Here is a 22674-nt window from a genome sequence, read left to right on the forward strand (position 1 = left end):
CACATCCTGACATTCTGTGGTGGCACAATGACTATTTTACCAAATGTTAGTAGCTTTGTGTCTACATTCATTCGGTATTTGATTCTCGCTGCAAAGCTTTGAGATTAATCTTTGAATTTGGTATAGTGTCCTATTGCGTCGAAAGAATGTCTCAAAGCTCTTCCTAGGAGTTACTGTGAAACGGAGTGACTGTGTATTTGAAGGCAAATGTGGCAGGATAATTGTGCACAGCAATGTCCTACAAACAGCCATGAAATAAGTGACCAATTTTATTTGGGGGTTTGTTGGCCAGGACACTGGGAGGAACACCCTTCTCTTTTTGAATAGCGCCATGATCTTTAATGTCCACCTGAACAGATGGGACCTCGGTTTAACGTCTCGTCCAAAGGAATGCACCTCTGACAATGCAACACCCTTCACCCTCGCCAGCGCTGCATTGTATTGCCAGCTTGTCTTAGACTACTTGAGTTCAAGTTCCAACATGGAATTCAGTACAAATTCAATGCATTTCAATACTCGTTAAAGGTGTTGCATTGAATTCCATACTGTTAACAAGAGAATTGAGATTTAGAATCTGTTTACTTGCAAACTGAGAATTTGACATGTTCAGTGTTCATTAAGTAAAAGTATGAGTGCCATAGATACCTTACAGGGACAAAGCACTTTTTGATTGTTTAGTGAACCTTGTTAAATGTTTGTTTTACAGTATTTATACAGATGTTGAAGATATGAAAGAACAAGAAGCAGCTAGCAATATAATGTCTGAACTTCTGGAAAATTACAATGAGTTTTTTGGTACTGAAGAATTTCTATCTACCGACATTTCAAATTCATTTCATGTTGAGGTAAACTTAAGTTTAACTAATTTGTTTTGCTTATTAGGACATTTACTTTTCCACCAAAATCTGTTTGCTCAGTTCCTCATTGGGCATTGCTTTTACCATTGGAATGATTGAAAGGCTGTGATTGTGAGGTTAATAATTAGTAATCTACAAATCTTATAAAACTACTGTTCTATCAAAATATTGTAATTTTGCTGGATGTTTGTTTGCCTATCGAAACGTATTTACTTCAGAGATTTATTTAAAAAAAGTAATTGTGAAGTAGCGAGGTTTTTTGGACGCTGCAGTACCAGAATTAGTTTTCAAAGGAAAAGGGAAGCTTTATTAGGTGGAACAGAACTGTTCAATTGGAAAGTGTAATGTTTTAATTGGATAAAATGTACGAACATTTAAGTTTGAGAATGTGTTTGTATTATTTGAAATGGCAGTAGGGGGGCATGCATGATCATTGGGAATGTTGCAGTGCTGCAGAGTAAAAGTAAATTAGAAGTAGGCTTAGATAATGAAAATAACTGGGCTTCAACCCTCATTTTGAGAAGGTATTGGCGGTGTTCTTGAAAGGTCATCCTACTCCAACTCATCGCTTTCCATATTAAAAAAAAACTTTCCTGATGCAGTGGATATTTGACAATTTTCAGGCTTGTGTAAAGCAGATCATTGTGGCGCTAACCTGACCAGTCTTTGTAGTGATTTGGTTGAGGTTCTGCTTTAAATATTTAATGTTTAAAGATTAGAAATTTATATCTGTTTAATTTTTTCTTCTTATACTGAAGAATATGGAAATGAATGTACACTATATTTTATCCATAAAAACTCTTCAAGACATGTGTTTCAGATAATATCACATAAATATTCTAATTTCTCATGCTAGGTGACTAAATCGTGCGAACAAGTTGAAAAAATAGAACAAACTGATGTATTACCTGAAGATTGTGAGGAAACACTGTACAAAAAGATGGGCACTGAGCATTTGGAGATTACTAAGAATATTACTGAACCTGACAACATAGTTTTGTCAGCAAGGTATATATTACTTACCTATTGAAGAATTCTGATATGCACATTGAAACCAGGCTTTCACTTTTCACCTTTTCTTGTTGACAAGGGAGACACTTAACCACCTATTTTCAAATTGTGCCGTGGGATCCTTAACATCACCTAGAAATTTACAGCACAGGAGAAGGCCATTTGGCTCTTTGTGTCAGGCACATGAATAGGCAATTGAGAAATGGCATCATTTCCAGTGTGCACACAGTATGCAGAAAGCTGGAATCTGTTCTCGCAGGCCACAGAGAACCAGTTATAGACAGACTTGTACAATGGCGAGCTATGTTATAAAATGGGGTTGTTCTGTATTTTGAAGTTGAACCACCAGTTCTCCCTCCCTCTGCTACTTTTTCTATTTCCCTTACTGTGCACAACTCTCTATCTCTAATATACTCGCTGAGCTGGACAAAACGGATGAAGGAGCCAGGTATGGCCCTCAGGCTTCTAGATTGACATCCGTGCCCTATATTATAACTTGCTATTTGGTAGCATTTGGTGGAGTGATGGCCACCATGTTAGTGGCTGGTAATCTTATTTAGCTGACTTGATTTTTTGTAATTTACAATTAAATTGTGTTGTTCAATCTGATTTAGCAGCATGCCTATCTTCTGTAGCTCATGTCTGCTAATGAGACTAATGTGCATAATAATAATACTTGCATTTGTACTTTGTTGTTGCAGCGCTCCTGTATCCCCTTCAAACCGAGTGCCTGCAAATACACAGTAAGTGCTCACTGTATTGATGAAAGTTTTAACTGTGTATATATATCGCTGCTCAAGGCAATGACTGAATATCAAGAACATATAAGAATGCTTGCTTTAATAAGAGTGGCTTTCACTTCTCTATCAAGCTTAAGACATACAATTATCAGAAAACATGACAAAAGCTTCACCGGTTTTTGGCATAACATTTGGTAACGAAACACCAGAGATATTTTGGACTTTTAAGAGTTTTAACTTGTAGAATAATAATTCAAGGTAATAGTGAACACATGACATATTTTGACTACAAAATAAGTCTGTCTGTATTGTTGCTGTATTTTGTGGGCAAAATAAATAGTGTGTTCACATGTTCACGGTTGATATATCAGTTAATGAACATTCAAAACGTGCCCAATGTTTGCCATGAATAAAAATCATGACAAGGTAACCAAAAAGCAATGTTTAGAATTCTTTTAAAATGTTTCAAAATCATAATCACTTGTTCGCTTTTATTTATATATCTGCTACTGTCCAACTTTCTTCAGGATTCTGGAAAGGACAATTCGAGCAGTTGTGGAGCAACACCTCTTTGACCTGCAAAGCAATATTGATCAAAACTTCAAACCATCGCAGTTCAGTACATCATCTAATGATCTTGTCCAATACAGTGGATGCGATGTGGAAAGGCCCAGGAAAACGTAGGAAATTATCATTGCTATGTGATCTATACACTGCAAGAGTATCAGAATTAAGCCTTATTCTTTCTGTGCAGATGTTCTATCTATATTTGGTGATCTTGATAATATCATAGTTGCATGTTTTTAATTTGGGGCACCAAGAGAGAATTCTCTTTGACTGTTACATTAGTTCCTTAGTGTTCGAATGAACAGGTAGACAGGACCTTGATTTAATTTCTTATCTGAAGTATAGCATCTCTGACAATGCAACACTCCTCCAGTGCTACACTGGTACATCAGGCTGGAATGAGCTCATTGCCTTAAAGTTGACATGCGTCTTGAACCCAAACCAGAGACGAGAATGCTGCCAACTGAGCCAGCTGGCACATATTTAGGAGTGTATTTTAAATAATCTTGTGAGGTTTACATTTGGGATGTCAGCCTGCGTCCTATCGAATGCATGGTTTATTTTAGTGTGTAACAAGGTTCTTAATCATCCTTTGATTCTCCTAATCCTGATTTTTGTTTTTCCCTGTCCCCTTCCACCTGTGGCCTTGGGTATGAGTCTTGTATCAGGATTTGAGCTCATAAACTAGGGTGTCATATCATTGCATACTAAGCAAGTGCTATATTGCTGTATCTGCCATCTTTCACATGCGACCTATAATTGGCCAGGTGGATATTGGGATCATGTTACACTGTTTTGAGGAATAGCAGCATTTTCCATTGTCAAGGCCAATGTTTCGCTCGCATCCAAGTTCACTGAACAGATTATGTTTGGCCATTGGAGGGTGATGCAAGATTAAATTTTACACTGACTCGACGTGCGCTATAAGTATGATAAGTAGTGGTATATTTCAAATAACTCAAACCATTTGAGTGGGGAGGAGTTTTTTGTGGGAAAGAAAAGAATGTTAAAACGTGATAAGGCACTATATCAAATTATTGTTATCTTCTAGTCTGGTGTAGCTCAGTTTCGTTTTCTCTAAATTCTAGGAATGATCTCGTTGAAGAAAATACTAACATTGATGTTAGTAAAGTGACCTTTCTAGAAGATTTGCAGCATACTGATAGTTTGGAAGGCAAAGATGAGCAACCATCACTGCATATTCCTACCTTGGAAGCACTGAATAATGATTCCTATCTGGATGCTGGAAATGTGAGCAAAATGATGTTTATTTGTTATTATTTATTTTGTTTATTTGCACATCAAGGAAGCTAAAACCTCACAATTCCCAATTAATTGGTTACAGTCTTGACTGTTACAGATAAAAGTATACAACTCTAAATCGTTGTACTCTATTACATAATATTGTCAAACGATGACCTTTGTGTACATTCCTTTCTCATCTTTAAATTGTTAATCCAAAATAGGCTGTGGCAATCACTGAGGCAAGGTACATGACTTTATTAAGTCATCTAATCCCATTTTCACACATTGATTGTCAACCTGCAATTAAAATGGCTTTCTTTCTTCGAGAAATGACTTCCTTCTTCCTCCAAAAGCTGTGCATCAGACCCTGTCAGATCAGAGTTTAATCTCTCTTATATACATATCCTTCTTAACCTTTTATATTCTTTGGATCTTAAACTTATAACATAGTCATGGTTTCAGCAAGAATTCCAGACATGAGTAATTTGTGGTTCATAAACCGCCATATTTAAGCCAATGATGGCCTTCTCAAAACTTTCGTCCAAAGTAGTATTGCTGAATTTCATCTATCGTGGGAAATCTTGGTCTATGCATTTCTGCTTTTTATTTACTTTCTCGTCATTCAAATACTTTGCCCTAGATTAATGTGATAAACCAGTTCACAAAATGTTGTTACTGTTTCTAGCCTGTTGAACAGGTATTCTCAGATCTCCAGTTTCTGAACAGATTTCCCAAATGGTTAATGGAATGTATTTAATGTTTTTGAAAGAGGCCGTCGCAAAGTGTTACATATACGGCCAACCAGCCATTTCTTGTGCCGATCTTCAAAGTGTCACTCTGTATAATTGCAGCTTGCAGCAATTTCTTATGCTTTTCAACCCAACTTTGGTTGGATTCTCTAGTTGAGATTTTAAATGAATCTGTGCTGCCTAAAATTTAGGGCATATTGATGGTAACATTCAAGCAGATTTGTAGCGATTGTCTAGAAATGGTAAAATGAAAAAAAGTGAGATTTGCAGCTTGTAAAGTCCTTAACAATTGCATGGAATCCACATAACACCTAATACGCGAGAGACCTGAGTTCAATTCCAGGCAGAGGGCGAAACCTCGGGCAAGTTTCCTTACTCCACACAGAGCCTAATAATAATCCCTCCAAAACCAAAAACAATAATTAAAAAATTGGTCATTTTCAATCTACGACTGTTTGTGGGACATTGCTGTGCGCAATTGGCTGCCGCGTTCGCCCACAAATATACAGTCAATTCACTTTACAGTGTGTTCTGTGAAGCGCTTTGGGACGTCCTCCCGACGTGAAAAGCGCTATATCAAATGCAAGGATTATTATTATTATTATTATTAATATCTGGTACATCGAGGGTGTAACCATATCAAGAGTGAAAATGTAATTGATGTAGATTATTGCTTTCTATTTGGACTTTTTGACTTTTCTATTTTATTTTTGAGGTTGTGAAAAACGTGTCCCTTCCCAAAGATCCTCTCCTGAATACATCTAAGGAAAGCTTAGATAATGGACCAATTGTAGATGAAGAAAACAACATCAAGGCTGAAAGGTATGAAATTGCAGATTTCTGATTCTTATTGAAATTAGAAATGGAGTAATGAAATGGCACATTGGATCCTAAATACAGTTGTATTTGTGTAATCAAAGTGTTTTATATAACAAATTAGTTTTATTCCACTTCTGAACAGAACAATGTCTTATATGTAAAAGGAATATGGTCTTTTCTTCAAAATGTGCTGCTTATATAATATGTGTTCTGTTAATTTTTGGTTACTTTACAAGGAAAAGTGGAAACCAAATTATAACTTGATCAGCTATTTTGTCTAGAGTAGCACAAATAGTTATTGGACATAGACAAATTTGATTTTAGAAATTATGGAATATATTCTTTTGAGTTTGTAAACTAAGGAGAATGTTATATCCTTTTTTACCCCAGACAAGAAAGTTCCTCGGATTCTGAAACTGACATCGATTTCAAATCAACTTTGGTGAGTAAAACTCAACGTTCTTGGTCAGCCGGGCGTCTGACACTTGCAGAAATCCTTATCATGGGTTGGAACATTAACTACACAAGGCATCAGACATTCGAAAAGGCTATAAACCTGGGTCAGGTTCCATTCCCAGGGTGATCGTCAAACATTGTAATTGTCACATCTGTGAGAAAGTAAGTCTTGAAGGATATGTGTACAAAAAATAACTACATAGTGTAGATCTTAATCTCGCCAAACTCCAACAAATTACCCACATTGTAAATCACCTGTTTCTATGACATGATTGCCAATAAGGTGATGAACTGAAAGTAAATAAGTTTCCCCTCTCCATCTTCTGTGGGAACTTCATTTCCAGTAATAAAAACAAAATAGACACAATTTCTTTATTTCTACCTGTAGTAAGTAAAGTAGCAACTGAATATGGAAGATTGCTTCTTATTTCTCAATAAATTAAAGGCCTACGTTTATCTACTTTGAAAACTATTTTGTTGTAGAGATAAGTATCATGGATATTGCTGGAGTATGTGTATTAAATATCAGTATGCTTTAGGCTTAGAACTTTCCCCTTAATGTGCAGATAATGTTTCTTGTTTTGACAGCAAACAGATTTAACAAAAAACAAATGAACATTTTTTTAATCCTATTTTCAGGGTTTCGCGACTGGAGTTTACGATTTAAATGCTAACACAGAGTCTGATGTACCAGCACGTAGGAGTGTTTCTTTTCGGGCAGATAAAGTACGACCGGAAATTGCTCCCCTTGATCTGAAGAAGGTGGCTGAGACATGCGACTGGGAAGGTAATGGATCCATTACAGAACATAAACTAACATGAAACGTGCATTGCCTTTAAGTCATCTGGATTTCAAAATGTTGTTGGATATCAATTTTATAGGTCATCATGTGAAGCCCAGAAGCAGATCTTTTAGTTTTAATTTCTCTCTATTGTCTTTTTTTGCTTAGTATGCTTCATGTTTATGCTCTATGCTCTGCCCCACTCACTTGCAATTTATGCTCTGCCCCACTCACTTGCAGTTGAACCAATCTCTTTGAAGTGTTTTGTGTTGAGTGTTGGATCTATTCCCTACATTTTAATATTTTCTGCTGTGGATTTTTCTGCCATGTCATGCAGTAATTTTGTATGTTTTTCATCTTCATGGAAGTGTTTGGCTGTACCATTTAGTTAGATTACATGACCTTAGACACTATAATTTCTCACCCCCCTCCATTTCATGGGCTGTACCTTGAAAAAGATAACTAAGATTTTTTCAGTCTTAAGAACTTAAGCACATAAGAATTTGTTAGGCGAAAGAATACCAAGGTCCATCTAGTTCCCCCTCCACCGACATTGCAGTCGCTTGACATGTCATGTCCCAAACTATACTGTATCCAGAGAGATTATTTTCTAGCAGAAATCTGTCTAGTTTGTTCTTGAAACAAACATTTTTTGTTTCCCTAGGGAGCCTGTTCCATAAGTCATTACTCGCTCATTGAAGTAGTGTTTCTGTCTTCATAAGACTATTAGAGATTTGTGATTCCTCTATTGAAAGTACGTTGTTAGACAGACGGACAGATTAAACTTGTTTTTTGCTGCAGGATGGATTTGGATTTGAGACCAAAACCAAACAATAAACCTTTTTCGGCACTGGTATTGAAATTTGAACTCGCTTGAGAGAAGGAATGATCACTGATTGTGCTTTCTGTTTTACCTTTATGTGTTTGATGGGGTGTCTGACTGCTTGCTGCTCACACTGGTGTTTTTTTTACCGTTTTTTCATTCTATTAGCGCCATGTACAATCACTTTTCCCTTCATTGATTTCAAAACAATGCATCTTCAAAGAGATGGGAATGGTAAGTATGCTTTGCCATCGATCTGTGTTCAATCAACCAACATTTAAAAAAAAATCTTTCTACTCTCATCTGAACTCTTTGTTCCATTCAGTGTTTTGTGTTTGAATTTTCACTCTGCTCAAGTGCTTATTTTAATGAGACATTTTCCTTTAGAAGGTGACTTTAATGCTTGATTTTACTAACTTGAAAGTGGTTTATTGAATATTATACGAATAGTCACCCATTTTAGATTTCTTATGTAAAATCTGTTGGTAGAATTAGGGCGATGTTTTTTCCCGAAGAAAACGTAGTGTGAGTAAAACAATATTTTTCTGTTTATTAAGCTGGAGGAGAATAATAATTGTACTTACAGTGGTATGTTCATTTAGCTTTTAGTGCAAGTTGCACCTTAATTGAAAATGTTGTTCTCCAACATATTGAACATATTTAAATTAAGAGCTGTTTGGGGCGATAAGAATGCAACTCGTGATTTCAGCATCATGTTTTAAGACTTTTAAACTTATGATGTGAAAACTTTTAAATGTGCTTGATCCCATTTCCATTTGTTAAATTGTGATTCAACAACCTGTGTTTTGTTTATCCTTCAACAGATCCTGTTCCTGCATTCAAATCGTGGCAGGATGAATATGAGCATGAGTTGGGGGAAGCACAACTTTCCCCGCAGGCAGGCCGACTGACTAGCCACCCGCTGGAGGAAGATCCACAGCCCATGCTGTGTCGTCGTTACCTCAACTTTGGTCACAGCCAGCGCTTTCTTCGGGAACCTGATTCATTAATCTCATTGAAAGGACCAACCTCCTTCAGGTAGGACCACTTACAGTGTTGGAATCAACTTATTTTTTATTTTCCCCAAATTCTGCCTTTGCTCAGACACGTTTCACTGGACGAGCAGTTTGTTTGTGGGGATAGACCAATGGTTGGTTAAATAATAATGTTATTCACTGTTATTATGTTTCCAGACCTCGAAGATCATCGTTTGATTCCAAAGATGAAGAAAAGGAAGAGCAGACACGTTTACAGCTCACCAAAAAATTACAGAGCATCAAAAAGAAAATAAAGTTATATGAAGATCAGTTTGAAAAGGAGAGGAAGTATAAGGTAAGATTTTATAAAAAAGTATATAAAATTATTTTAATATTGGGGCTGAGATCACAGCAGAGACGTCTTGTGTGAGATTAATTAGTTATTCATTGCCCTGTGTAGTTACTAAAATTCCATTGAAAATTCACTCACAAAATTGGATTGTTGTTAAATAAAATAATGTCATTGCCATTTCTCCACTTTTAGCTAAACAGGAAAGATGGTTTCAACCTTTTCAAGCCAAGATTTTTTTTAACATAAATATGTTCGATTTCATTTGCAGCCATCCCACAGTGATAAGGCAGCAAATCCGAAGGTTTTGAAATGGATGAACGAACTGGTCAAGCTGCGCAAACAAATGAAAGGTGAAGACCCCAGTCACTTATTTTTTTCCAAGATCTGTATATCCCATTGTATGTGGCCATTCTGTCTATTGAAACATGTCTCTGCAATTGTGTAGGTTCAGGTTTTTATAGAGATAACCTTTTGCCATCTTTGTGAAAAATCTGTGTTTGGCAAAAAAAAAGTTTATAAAAAATGTAACTGGGAGATGAATTGTTGGAAAGTGCATCATCTCATCATTTTTGTGGTGGCATATAGCGACAACAATCCACTGCAGCTCTCTGCTTCTCTTTCCTTACCAAACAAAAATGATTTTCAAACTTTGTCATGAAGACAAGCCCCCTCTTTAAGTTTCCAAAACAAATTAGATTTAATTTCCATCTGTGGAAGTTAGGAACAGGATTGGATCATTTTGCCCTTTGGGCTTGCTCTACCATCTTATTAATTTTCATCTTTCCTAATTCCATCTCTTCCCCCACCCACCCACCCGTGCACACACGCACGCACTCACACACACTTCCTCTCCATGACCTCGCTCTCAGGTCTTGGGAGTTCAACTTTCTGTGCCAATCATTGTTGCAAGTTTTCAGTTCCTATAACATGTTGTTAAAGCACAGAAATTACAGTAATAAAATTATTTGGATGTCAAAGTGCAGCTTTATTACTGTAATGTCTACAACTACAAAAAAAACCTAAAAGAGCTTTAGCATCCATGGCTCTGTCCCTTTTGCCCCATTCATCTCTTATTTTATTTAACTGTACATTTACTTTACACTTACTTTAACTGTACATTTATTTCTAACTAATATAACCCATTCTAAGTATTCTTTCCTTTCTTTCCTAATTTTAAACTTAAAACACTTTACTTGTTTTTCTCAGCCTCTTTGGTACCACCGTCCATTTTGGAGGTGGAATCAATACTGAAAAATTGGCCTCTGGTTGGCTGAAGACCAGTTCTCAAGGTCAGTTTTTCAGCCAGTTGAGGTCTAGAAGTCTTAAAAAAAATTGACATGGTTGTCTCTGTGAATGTGTCCAAATTGTTGTTTGAATCAAAGTAAAAGCACGATCACTGGATGAGTTGTCTCATCTGTGGTGCTGGCAGTGTGATCAATCGTGCCTGGATGAGAGAATTCATCTGGCATTGTTAAGGTATTAGCACTTAAAATACCAGACTGTATTAAAATTCTGATCAACTGTATTCCTATTGACCCGGGCCTTTATCAATTGGCACTAAATCAATTGATCAGAATGAACTAGAACAAGCAACCAGTAAACAACCGAAGAGATCTACACCCACATGTTTCCCTTTGTCTTTTCATGTCAGAGGCAAAATCCCGAACGATTGAAAAAGATTTAGAAATTTTACCTCAAGCACGGCCCCGTAGCAATACCCTACCCAAAAGTTTTGGTTCCTGTTTGGAACACGAGCGTGGAGACGCACACCACAGAGAAACACCCGGAAAAGAAGCCAAGCCATCAATGGAGGCAACATTGGAAGCTATCTTAAACAGACTGAAGGAAAAGCGAGCTGAGGAGGACTGGCCAGAAGATATCAAGGTACGTGCAACTAATTGAAAAGTTATTTCCATCTGCAATGGGTTGGGGTGGTGGGGGGTGTTGCAATCCTGGAAATCCCGATCCCTTTGGGTAATAATGCCCCTGAAATCCCCGGATTCACTGAAGGGAATCCTGGCAATTTCGGGATTGTATATCGGCTGATATACAATCCTAGGTGCAAGGGGACGAGGTAAGTTTTGGGGCATTAAAATCCGTGAATCTCGCTATTCCAAAAGAGCACTGGGATTGCAGCCTGTAATCTGAATGGGGTTAATTAGTAACCTGTTTAAGGATTTAAAATCTCAATTCTTTCCGTAGCATTTTTAGTAATTGTCTCACTTTATTTGCTTTTAAGTCCTGAAACATTTTTCCTTTTCAATGTTTGAAATGCCCACTGTGTTTTTAATGAAGTTAATTTACACAAGCAGTCATCATTTCACGTGCAGTCTTTCATGAAGTGCATTCTCCATCAGGAAATGAGGCAAAATCATTTAGCAGCGGAGAAGGTAGCCCTTCAGAAAAGTCTACTCTATTTTGAAAGCATTCATGGACGACCGGTATGTTTTTCCTATAGTTTTAGTACTTGCCTTTTAAACTTCATTATTGGTTAGCTGGTGATGCTTTAAATGTTCTACAGTGCAGTAATAGTCCGTGTTGATATAAGAATTGCCTTTTTTTCTAAACAAAGGTGTAAAGTTAAACTCGTCTTTCCATATTTCTGATCAGTTAATCCTTTAAATCGGTATTTATTTTCTGAATTGTTGCTGTTGTTGTCATTGAGTTGAAAAACACCCGATAATATTTTATTTCAAAAAAAAGGTTTGAACTACAGGTTCAGGTGACAAGTTTGGAAATTGGTATCTAATAAATATAAAGTCCATGGATTGTTCAGTATTCTAATTCCTGGATTTTAATCTACAACTTCATGATTTGTTAGATATGTCAGGACTCTTGATGGTGTGATGGTCATAAGTGCCTGTCTGCCTCTTATGTCACTACAACAGCGCTGGTGTGAGTGACAAAGAATGCTTTTCAATATGAAAAATTATGAATGTTGGTTGCAAGTATTCGTAATTCTGATGTATGGTTGAAATATGTTAATAATTTAACATTCCCTATGTTGAATACGTGTGTATGTATATATTATATAATATATATAATATATATATGCCATCAATTAATTACATCTTGTTATGTCATAAATGCTTCATTAACTCCTGTAAGTTTGTAATAACGTATATTGAGTTTGTTTTGTTAGCATCCTTCTTGTTAAATGAATCTTATCTAATTTTCAAGGTTACTAGAGAGCAAAGGCAGCTGGTGAAGCCTTTGTATGATCGATACCGACTGGTGAAACAGATCCTAACCAAAGCTAACCTAATACCAATTATTGTAAGTGTGAAGTCTGTCTGAAACTGAAGGATTTTTTTTTGTGAAGTCTATTAACAATGGTACTTTATATAAAGCATCTTAATGGGGCCCTACCACTGGATTGGTCTGAATGCTGTAATTGTTAATATGGATGTGGTTAATTCAGCAAATTATATAATGTGTGATCAATGTAGCATTGGACAACCAGTTATTCTCATTTCACAGCCTTTACATTGTGTTACCATTAAATCTTCCAAGACAAGATGATTTTCTTATGCTGATTTATTTAATTCCCTTCAGGGTTCCCCATCAACCAAACGCCGTGGTCAAACATTACAGCCGATCATTGAAGGCGAAACCGCTCACTTTTTTGAAGAAATCAAGGTAAAAATTCAGTTTTCAAAGTGTCGTACGAATAATGCAGAATTATAGTACCTATTAGTAATATTTTAAATGATTTTAAAATCATTCAAACATCCGATGTTCGCAGGAAGGAGCCATCCGGCTTTCTGCTTGCATTTTGGATTTTGTTTCCTATGTAGTACTAATACTTACATTTGATATAGCTCCTTATCACGTCTTCGAGACGTCTCAAAGTGCTTCACAGAATATACAGTAAATGAATTGACTGTATTTTGTAGGCAAAACGAGTACTGTGAATGTTGGAGTCTTGCCTTATAAATGAACCCATATTGTATTAACGTGTTGCAGCAGATTCCATTGTTATTGACCTTGTTCAGTGTGTAAGTTTGCAGCTTACCTTTGTGTATTTTCTAGGAGGAAGACGAGGAGGAAGATGATTGTAATATGACAGCGAGCTTTGCTGATACCCTAAAACTAGGCTGCCATACCAGAACCTTTTTAGATCAGCTGGAGAGTGAGCACGACACAATCGAGCACAGTGGAGAAGAGACTTCAGCCAAACTGAACCTTGATCTAGGGGCATCGAGTATCCATGCAGCGTCAATGTGAGTCTGTTAGGAGTTATAAACAATATACCGTAAACCCCTGGTTTACCGGATGGACTCCGGGTATCCGGAATTCCTACTGAGTCTGATAGACTCCCGTCGGCTCGCTCTCCTAGTGCTCACTGTGCTTGCTGGTCTTCACAGTGGTCAGGGAGATGGAGTTTGACTCCATTGAATCCCGTGATCAGAAGATAATTTATTCGCTATCTTCTGCCAGCCAGACCGAGACCATTACACCCCTGGTCCCGGCATTTTATGGTGCTGCAAAATGCCGGTACTGACATTATAATTACACTCAGCTGGAAATTCTGGCTTTCCAGACCAGATCTGGATATGCATCATTCTGCTGTAACGCGCACAACATTTCACAATATGGCCCACATCAAACAAACGTTTGGACACCTAGGTCTGAGATGACATCCTCCGGAACAATGGCAGATCTGACCCTATTTTACATAGAAAGATGAGGAATTGGTCGATCCTTTGAGCGCAGTTTATTACATCACGTTTTATTTCTCAATCCCTAACCCTAATCCCATTCCCCCAACCTTTACACAAACCCATTAATTCCCTTACTTCCAAGTATCTGTTGAACCTGAGACCTTCCAGGTAGACAAATTTAAAAATATTAAATTTGGTTGCTAAGGAGGATAGCGGATTAATGCTGATAAAATATCTGTCTTGTCCACCTTTTCTAGTCCAATCTTAAAATTTAGCCATAGCTTCGGGGTTGTCTTGAGTTTATTTATGATTTGGTCATTTTCAGGCCAGAGTTACTTGAGCAACTCTGGAAAGCAAGAGCTGACAAGAAGAAATTACGGAAGGCGCTACGTGAATTTGAAGGAGAATTCTATCGACAAAATGGAAGGTTGGTCCTTATTAAACTTCTGTTATTTGAATATAAACAGGTAGCTAAAGCCACAGATTTAGCTCGATCCTGCGTTGTCATTTTTTTACATCTTCGAATGAGATTTAAGGATAAATTGAACAATACCTTAACATATTTGACACTTAGCCATTGATTCATCTGATGTCCACACAGCATTTGGTGGGCAGTGAAGGTTTAGTGCGGTTCACACAAAGATTTTTCTCAAATAGCAAACGTTTGTCAGAACAATATTTCCAATATTTTCTGTTCAAAATGGGCAATTTGGAGGGCGGGAGATTGCTGCTTTCAGATTCTAAAGTGGACTAAATTCATCATTTTGTTATAAGAATAAAAATGACCAGAACCAGAACCCTAGAGCACTTTGGTACAAGTTGTAATAATAGTAATAATAATACTTTCTTTTTATATAATGCTTTATCTCATCTGCCAGACATCTCAAAGCGCTTCAGAATGTACTGTAAAGTGAATTGACTATATTTTATGGGCAAAACCCCTTGTACAAAAAGTTGTACTTCAGCATTCTTTGAATGTATAATGCGAACTCTTCTTCCCCATCCCTTGACAGGTTTTGTTGAAGCACTTTCTGCAGTAATGGAAGGCAACCAAAAGATGTTTTATATGTGTTTCCAATTTTATGTTGTATTATAACTCTTAACCCCTTCCCCGCCTTTCTTCTGAAATGTATGGAACAGGCTCCCTTTCCATACAGGCGGTGGAGGCAGAACATGTTGTTTGTTTTAAGAACAAATTCGATAGATTTCTGCTAGAAAATAATATCTGGGGGATAGTTTGGGACACAACATGTCAAGCGACTGCCAGGATGGTGGAAGGCAAACTGGATAGACCTTGGTCTTCTTTTGCCAGCAAATTGTTGTTATGTTATGTTTTTGCCTTCTTTTACCTTGTGCAAGAGTAATTCCAGGGGTACTGGTTGCTTACAAGTAACTTGCCCAAACGGCTGTTCTTTATCTGTGAACCTTGATGATGTTCAGAATGATATTCGACTGGGCACCATCGCTCTCCAACACATACCCATCCTTAGCTGATGCCACATTCACACACCTCACCTCCAGAAACATTTGCTAGAGAAAGATAAAATGGGAGTCGTGACCGATTTTCTCCCTAACCAAAGGCACCAGCAATTTTAGTGGCCCTGGTTCTGTCCTGGCTGAAATCTCCTACCTCAGCACAAACTAGATATCGAATAAGGGACCTTCCAAGTCTTTATGGCTCAACTACTTGCTCAAAAGCTCTGAGTCATTGTTGCAACCCTCTAACAGTTTCTTTTATGTGAACATTTTTCACGGTAGCTCATATATAGAAAAAAGTGCATAAATATTGCTCCAAGAAGTGATTCCTACAGGAATTTACTGTTCTCAGCTACGTGATTACTGTTCCAGACAGCACTGTGGCCCCCAACAAATGTGATTACAATAGTAAGTGAATTTCTCTCAAAACAGTAGTTTGAGATCTGCCTTAACTCTTAGCTCTTACACTATGAATTAGTCTAGTTATATAAACCTTTAGCTGCTGTGTATTAACATCTGTTTTCTGTTGGTACATACAGATTTTTTTGTAATTTCTTACTACGTGTGTTGGGAGTGTAGTGTACTTTGAAGCTAAATGATCATATGTTTTACTTTGAACTCACAAAGAGATTAGCCATCCAGACGTAGACATGTATGCTTGCAGATTCTAATCCAAGAAAATTGCAAGTTTAACACAATGATTAAAATATTAGCTGAATGAATTGTCTACCAAAATTGACATAAGAATATTTGTAGGTTTCTGTTGAAATCCACTCTGTAAAAAAAAATGATAGTAACACATTTTCTTGTATGATCTAGGAATGTACAGAAAGAAGATCGAACCCCAATGATTGAAGAGTACAGAGAATATAAACACATAAAAGCCAGGTGTAGGCTTTTGGAGGTTCTCATTAGCAAGCAAGATTCTGCTAAATCCATTTAAATCAATATTAATCAGTACTATCTTTATCTTGAACATTGTTGTTGCACACTTTAGTTAATGGAACTGGTGCTTACCTCTTTTGTGACATATCGTTACCCGAAGCCAATCTATGTACCTTTGGTGCTTCTTTATCAATTGATGAATAATAGTTAGGGTTGTGCCCTGAGGTAGTTATGAATGGCAGGTGGATACTCCCAGAGTAAAGAGGACAAAAGAGAGATGACATTCCCTTAATTGGTCTGTACTGTCTTGTGTTTTGTTGCTCGACATGTCTGACAGGTGAGGCTTGTACTTGTGCAAGCATGGAATTATTGTTGGTACTTAAATGCTTTCAAAATACCTTGAGGGCATCCAATGATAGAATGCAAAAACATTTTGTTTCCTCAAGCTACAGTTCAGCCAAATTGAATGCCATCATAGAAACACGTGTAAAGCAAAGGTATGCTTGTTATCCTGTACTTGCTGCATTGCATAGTTTAAAATAATGTTTTGAATTCTTTTAATTTAATCGTTGGCATCAGAATCGTCGGTTTGAACTGCAATTTTCCAAAGCATTAGTCGGGTGTGTCTATTCTGAGCAAAGAAAAGTTCCGGTCGTGCTTTCAGAAGTATTGCACTTGTACCATCAACCATTTTGTGAAGTGGACATAATATGTGCTGGTATTTATACCCGTTAAATTTGCTTGTACAGAAAAGATGGAACTTGCCCGTCACCCCACAATGGTACTAAAGCACTAACATACAGTCGATGGTTTCTAAATCGTTGTTTATTACTTTTATTGAGTTTATTAACATTTTTGAGATTATTTTTTTTCCCCTGTCGAGTAAAAAAAATATTTGGCAGAATTTGATTTTATGAATGTGATTTAAAATGAAGTTCCTGCTTTCAGTATAACTTCCTGTACTCGTGCCACTTTTTTTCTGGCTATAATCTGCTCAATGACGATATGAACTGTTACATTTATTGTGAAGTGTTTTTTTTAAATTAATGTAACTTTTGGAAACTACATCAGTGAGTCTCCTTGCCATTTAAAAATAAGTGGGTGTTCCTTTGTAATACTGGTTATAATTGTGAGAACAATGCATGTATCTACTGTATTTATGTGATTTGAGCAGCTAACTTTTATGTTTGCATGATTTTAACAAGCAGTACTTACTAAGTTTTTGGTAAATAACACAAGGACACCATATTGAAGGCAGGCTTAATCTGCAGACATGTACATTGGAAGCAATTGAATGTGTACATTTTTGTACATGATTAGTTTTGTTTTATGTAAGAAATCCAGCAAAATTGTTATGCATTGTATGTAGTACGCTGACACGTCATGATTGAAAATTACAATATGAAGAACGTAATAAATATTTGGGCTCAATTTGTGTGCATATATAGATGTACTGTGGTACATTTTATAGTAATGTATCATTTATACACAGTTTTGTTTAAATCTTCTGGTTTTATCTGTATATTTATTCTGTATATTTCTGGTGTTAAATGTTTTTCTAACCCGTCTTACCTACAATTCTTGCATTGTGATACTTGGTCTGGTCCACATATTGAAATTGCTTGATAATTCAAAGAGAAAAAAATAATGTGCATGAAATATGCAGAGAAACAATCATAATAGCAATAAAATTGTCAAAAGTTTGAACTATGGAATATCTGCTACGTATCAGATGTTTAAGACCGTTTCCTGCTCGAGGTGAACAATGTAATGAGTATGCATGGCAAGAACATTTCACTGTGTGCCATCATAATTGCCAACCAAAGGCTTTAAAGGAAGTGGTTTCATGTTTTGGTGAACTACAAGATTTACAACAGTGCATGTTACATAATGTAGATTATTTATTTCTGAAGATTATTATCTATTCGTAGTTCTAACGTTTTGCTGTGACATTACTTTAATAAAAATGTTTCCACACTGTCTGGTATTCACACGGATCGATCATTTTTTGGGGCAGTTTTCTCTCACCATTGCTGAATGCACAGTAATAATAATCATAAATAATCCTTGAGTTTGATATAGCGCCTTATCACGTCTTTGAGATGACTCAAAAAGTGTTTTGCAGAATATACTGTAAAATGTAGTGACTAACTTGTGGGCGAAACATAGCAGCCAATTGTGCGCAGCAAGTACATTTCAAGACAATTTTTTTCAAAAGGGTTTTATAATAGTTCAGCAATAAATTAGTGTGTTGGTATAACGTGGGTTAATGTATCACCCCGGCTGTTCCCCTCTGTTAAATAGTGGAAGGGACGGAGCTGGGACATAAAACATTACCAAGGTGCCAAAAGCAAGTCAAAGCAGATTTTCTTAATTACACTGAAGTTAGTCTCGCAGGTGTGCATAAGCTTTTTTAAATATAAAAACAGCAGCTTTAAGGCAAGTGTTTAGCAATTTTTTGAGTTGTAGAATGCAAATTTTGGCGTAGGTGGTACTCAGATTCAATACCGAAAATGGCTGAAAACTGATTTTCAATGCTACAACGCTGTGTTCAAACAATAAAAGATTGTGTTGAGACACTAACTGAGGGCAGCGTTATTATCAACACGTTGTTGGGAACCTGTCAGCTCGGGAGTGGATTTACCATTTCTGGTGAGAGCTTTGAGCGTTGAAAGCGACAGAGTGGCTTCAGCTTACAGAACTAAACCACCAGAGAGATTCTAACATGAAGATTTAAACCGGGTCACGTCGTGTTTTGTTGATAACGTGTTCTGCTTTAATCTGACCCGAGTCCCCCCGATGGATTGGAGTGGAGCGGACTCCCGACTGAGAGCTCGAGAATATACCTTTGGAAACGTATGGACCCTGTGCGCGGGTTGAGCGCGAATAAAAAGTGGGTACGATAAAACCTCATTTTTATGTTGGGTGTCGGTGACCGGTTGCAAGTTCTGGTGACAGGTCGTCAACCTGAAACGCCGCCTCACTTTTCCTCGCCGTAAATGCCTGACCCTCTGAGTGTTCCCAGCCACGTCTGTTTCTATTACTCGATGAGCTGTGAATTTCACGCCGCTGATGCCCCCTTTCAGCGTCCTCGGAAATGGTAACCAGCCTCCGCCTGCAATGAATGGATTGGAAACGCTGGAAAGGACTCGTAAAACAAAGGGCGATGCATAAATCATTAGCTTCATGTATATATGCAGTGAAACTGGAGACGGCTTAGTCTGAAAGCCCTTTCAGGAGAGACTCGCAAGAGGAGGTGCTGGACGGCTATCGGTTGCGCACAGAATAATTTACGCTCGTCTCATAATTATCCTCCCCTTTATTCTGTGCGTCACACAACAGACGACCTCAGTGTCGAACAAAGTGTTAAATCAGTGTGGCCACACATCCCCGATTTCCTGGGACGACAGCAACAGATTATATTTGTACGGCGCCTCTCACATCGGGAGGAGGTCCCAGTCCCGAGGCATTAAGTCGAAGGCACGGCCGAAGAGGAGGGTCTTGAGGCGGGTTTTTGAAGGCAGGGAGGGAGGTAAAGGGGCTGTGGGTGAACAACCCCTGGATGAGGGATTGCATTCCTGCGGCCAAATTTGCCGTCATGAGTTCAGTAACTAACTGAGCACGAACAATAACATCCATTAGATGAACAGAGACACAGCAATTAATTCGACAACCTTCTCCAGTGCTGCCAGCAATAGGAATCTTTTATATATATATATATATGTATACATATATATATATATATGTGTGTATCCCTGGCTTTGTTTTGCCAAATATGGTTTACAAAATATACAACTAATAATTACTTTTGTAATATATATGTTTGTCTCAACGATGCTTTGCCCACACAATACACGGTCGGCTCACCTTACAGTGTATGCTTTGAGACGTCTCGAAGCCGCGATGAGGCGGTACATCAAATGCGAGGATTATTATTATTATTGTTATTATTATTATTATTTATTATTATAATGATAATAAGGCCCCTCTGTCATGTCAGGTGGACACAGTTCGGTGGGTTCAGGTTCAGCTGCAGTTGGCTGTCCCGCCTGAGGGGGTCGCCACTGAGCTGCAGTCACAACCACAACCACAACTTGCGGATAAAACACCCTTCACAGGTGCTGACAGACAGCAACATGGGCTGAGCAGGGCAGGGAGGGCAGGGCAGGGAGGGCAGGGAGGGCAGGGCTGGGGAGGGGAGGGAGGGCAGGGCAGGGAGGGCAGGGAGGGCAGGGCTGGGGAGGGGAGGGCTGAGCAGGGCAGGGAGGGCAGGGCAGGGCAGGGCTGGGCTGGGGAGGGCAGGGAGGGCAGGGCAGGGAGGGCTGGGCTGGGCTGGGGAGGGCAGGGCAGGGAGGGCAGGGAGGGCAGGGCAGGGAGGGCAGGGGAGGGCAGGGCGGGGAGGGCAGGGGAGGGCAGGGCTGGGCAGGGCAGGGAGGGCAGGGCAGGGAGGGCAGGGAGGGCAGGGCAGGGAGGGCAGGGGAGGGCAGGGCTGGGCAGGGCAGGGAGGGCAGGGCAGGGAGGGCAGGGGAGGGCAGGGCTGGGAGGGCAGGGCAGGGAGGGCAGGGAGGGCAGGGCTGGGCTGGGAGGGCAGGGCAGGGCTGGGGAGGGGAGGGCTGGGGAGGGGAGGGCTGGGCTGGGCAGGGCTGGGCAGGGCAGGGCAGGGCTGGGGAGGGCAGGGCTGGGCAGGGGAGGGCAGGGCTGGGGAGGGCAGGGCTGGGCAGGGGAGGGCAGGGCTGGGGAGGGGAGGGCATGGATGGGCAGGGAGGGCAGGGCTGGGCAGGGAGGGCAGGGCAGGGAGGGCAGGGCTGGGCAGGGCAGGGCAGGGGAGGGCTGGGCTGGGCAGGGCAGGGGAGGGCAGGGCTGGGCAGGGCAGGGAGGGCTGAGCTGGGCAGGGAGGGCAGGGAGGGCAGGGCTGGGGAGGGCTGGGCAGGGCAGGGGAGGGCTGGGCTGGGCAGGGCAGGGCGAGGGCTGGGCTGGGCTGGGCAGGGCAGGGCAGGGGAGGGCAGGGAGGGGAGGGCAGGGCTGGGCAGGGCAGGGAGGGCTGAGCTGGGCAGGGAGGGCAGGGAGCGGAGGCAGGGCAGGGAGGGCAAGGCAGGGGAGGGCAGGGCTGGGCAGGGCAGGCAGGGCAGGGAGGGCTGGGCAGGGGAGGGCAGGGCTGGGGAGGGAGGGCTGGGGAGGGCAGGGCAGGGAGGCAGGGCTGGGGAGGGTAGGGGTGGGGAGGCTGGGCAGGGAGGGCAGGGCTGGGCTGGGCTGGGGAGGGCAGGGCTGGGCTGGGCTGGGGAGGGCAGGCAGGGCAGGGAGGGCTGGGCAGGGCTGGGGAGGGGAGGGAGGGCAAGGCAGGGCTGGGGAGGGCTGGGCTGGGCAGGGAGGGCTGGGCAGGGCTGGGCTGGGGAGGGCAGGGCTGGGCAGGGCAGGGCAGGGCTGGGCTGGGTAGGGCTGGGCTGGGAGGGCAGGGCTGGGCAAGGCAGGGCTGGGCAGGGCAGAGAGGGGAGGGCTGGGCAAGGCAGGGCTGGGCAGGGCTGAGCAGGGGAGGGCAGGGCAGAGAGGGCAGGGCTGGGGAGGGCGGGGAGGGCAGGGAGGGCTGGGCAGAGAGGGCAGGGCTGGGCTGGGGAGGGCAGCACTGGGCAAAAACAACACACTGCACCTTTATTTATGGCACCTTTTCCATCCGTCCTTCATCGGTGCTGTTCGCAGAGAGAGGATCCTTTGTTCGGTGGCCATCAGTCGGTCGGCATCACTGACGTGAGCTGTGGCTGCTCGGTTGAACGGCGGCAGCAATATTAATAATAATAATCCTTGAATTTGATACGAGGCCTTATCGCGTCTTCGCGACGTCTCGGAAGCGCTTCATAGGATATACTGTAAAGTGAATTGATTGTGTGTTTTGGCCGAAACGCAGCAGCCAATATCAATGTCAATATTTTGCCCACAAATATATGGTCAGTTCACTTTACTGTATATTCTGTGAAGTGCTTTGAGACGTCTCGAAGACGTGATCAGGCGCTATATCAAATGCAAGGATTATTATTATTATTAATGAAAGGGAAATGCTGCATAGAGGAGCAGAGTTTCATCCGAAGGTATCACCAGTCTAATGTATAGTGACGATTTAAATGTATAGTAGCAAAGTACAAGAAATACCGATGATACGTGGGAATGAATGAATTATATTCATTTAAAATGGAGTTGTATTTGATTCTATTGTATTTGATTCTTTAACTTCTTCCAATTTTTGTGAGGCTGTTTTCAGATCCCTGGACGGTTCATTCGC

The 22674-nt window shown here is 40.2% G+C and overlaps 1 protein-coding gene across 6 annotated transcripts in view; it reads left to right on the top strand.

Annotated features, from left to right (window-relative positions):
• fam13b (family with sequence similarity 13 member B) overlaps nucleotides 1-18383 on the top strand; it is a 31804-nt gene extending 13421 nt beyond the window's left edge. For 4 of the 6 annotated variants that reach the window (XM_042339854.1, XM_042339858.1, XM_042339855.1 and 1 more), the window contains 19 exons: nucleotides 707-845; nucleotides 1714-1865; nucleotides 2570-2611; nucleotides 3136-3288; nucleotides 4264-4426; nucleotides 5885-5991; nucleotides 6379-6430; nucleotides 7084-7231; nucleotides 8218-8283; nucleotides 8874-9087; nucleotides 9243-9381; nucleotides 9647-9728; nucleotides 11030-11262; nucleotides 11736-11819; nucleotides 12559-12654; nucleotides 12934-13017; nucleotides 13411-13601; nucleotides 14368-14469; nucleotides 16338-18383. In XM_042339854.1, the coding sequence (XP_042195788.1) occupies nucleotides 707-845; nucleotides 1714-1865; nucleotides 2570-2611; nucleotides 3136-3288; nucleotides 4264-4426; nucleotides 5885-5991; nucleotides 6379-6430; nucleotides 7084-7231; nucleotides 8218-8283; nucleotides 8874-9087; nucleotides 9243-9381; nucleotides 9647-9728; nucleotides 11030-11262; nucleotides 11736-11819; nucleotides 12559-12654; nucleotides 12934-13017; nucleotides 13411-13601; nucleotides 14368-14469; nucleotides 16338-16461 (2371 nt within the window). In that variant the 3' untranslated portion in view covers nucleotides 16462-18383. The remainder of the gene's footprint in view (nucleotides 1-706; nucleotides 846-1713; nucleotides 1866-2569; nucleotides 2612-3135; nucleotides 3289-4263; nucleotides 4427-5884; nucleotides 5992-6378; nucleotides 6431-7083; nucleotides 7232-8217; nucleotides 8284-8873; nucleotides 9088-9242; nucleotides 9382-9646; nucleotides 9729-11029; nucleotides 11263-11735; nucleotides 11820-12558; nucleotides 12655-12933; nucleotides 13018-13410; nucleotides 13602-14367; nucleotides 14470-16337) is intronic. The other 2 variants (XM_042339857.1, XM_042339856.1) reach the window with 2 other exon arrangements.
• The last annotated feature ends 4291 nt before the right edge of the window (nucleotides 18384-22674 follow it).

This window comes from Callorhinchus milii, unplaced genomic scaffold (genome assembly GCF_018977255.1).
Source record: "Callorhinchus milii isolate IMCB2004 unplaced genomic scaffold, IMCB_Cmil_1.0 Scaffold13, whole genome shotgun sequence".
Taxonomy (NCBI): Eukaryota; Metazoa; Chordata; class Chondrichthyes; order Chimaeriformes; family Callorhinchidae; genus Callorhinchus; species Callorhinchus milii.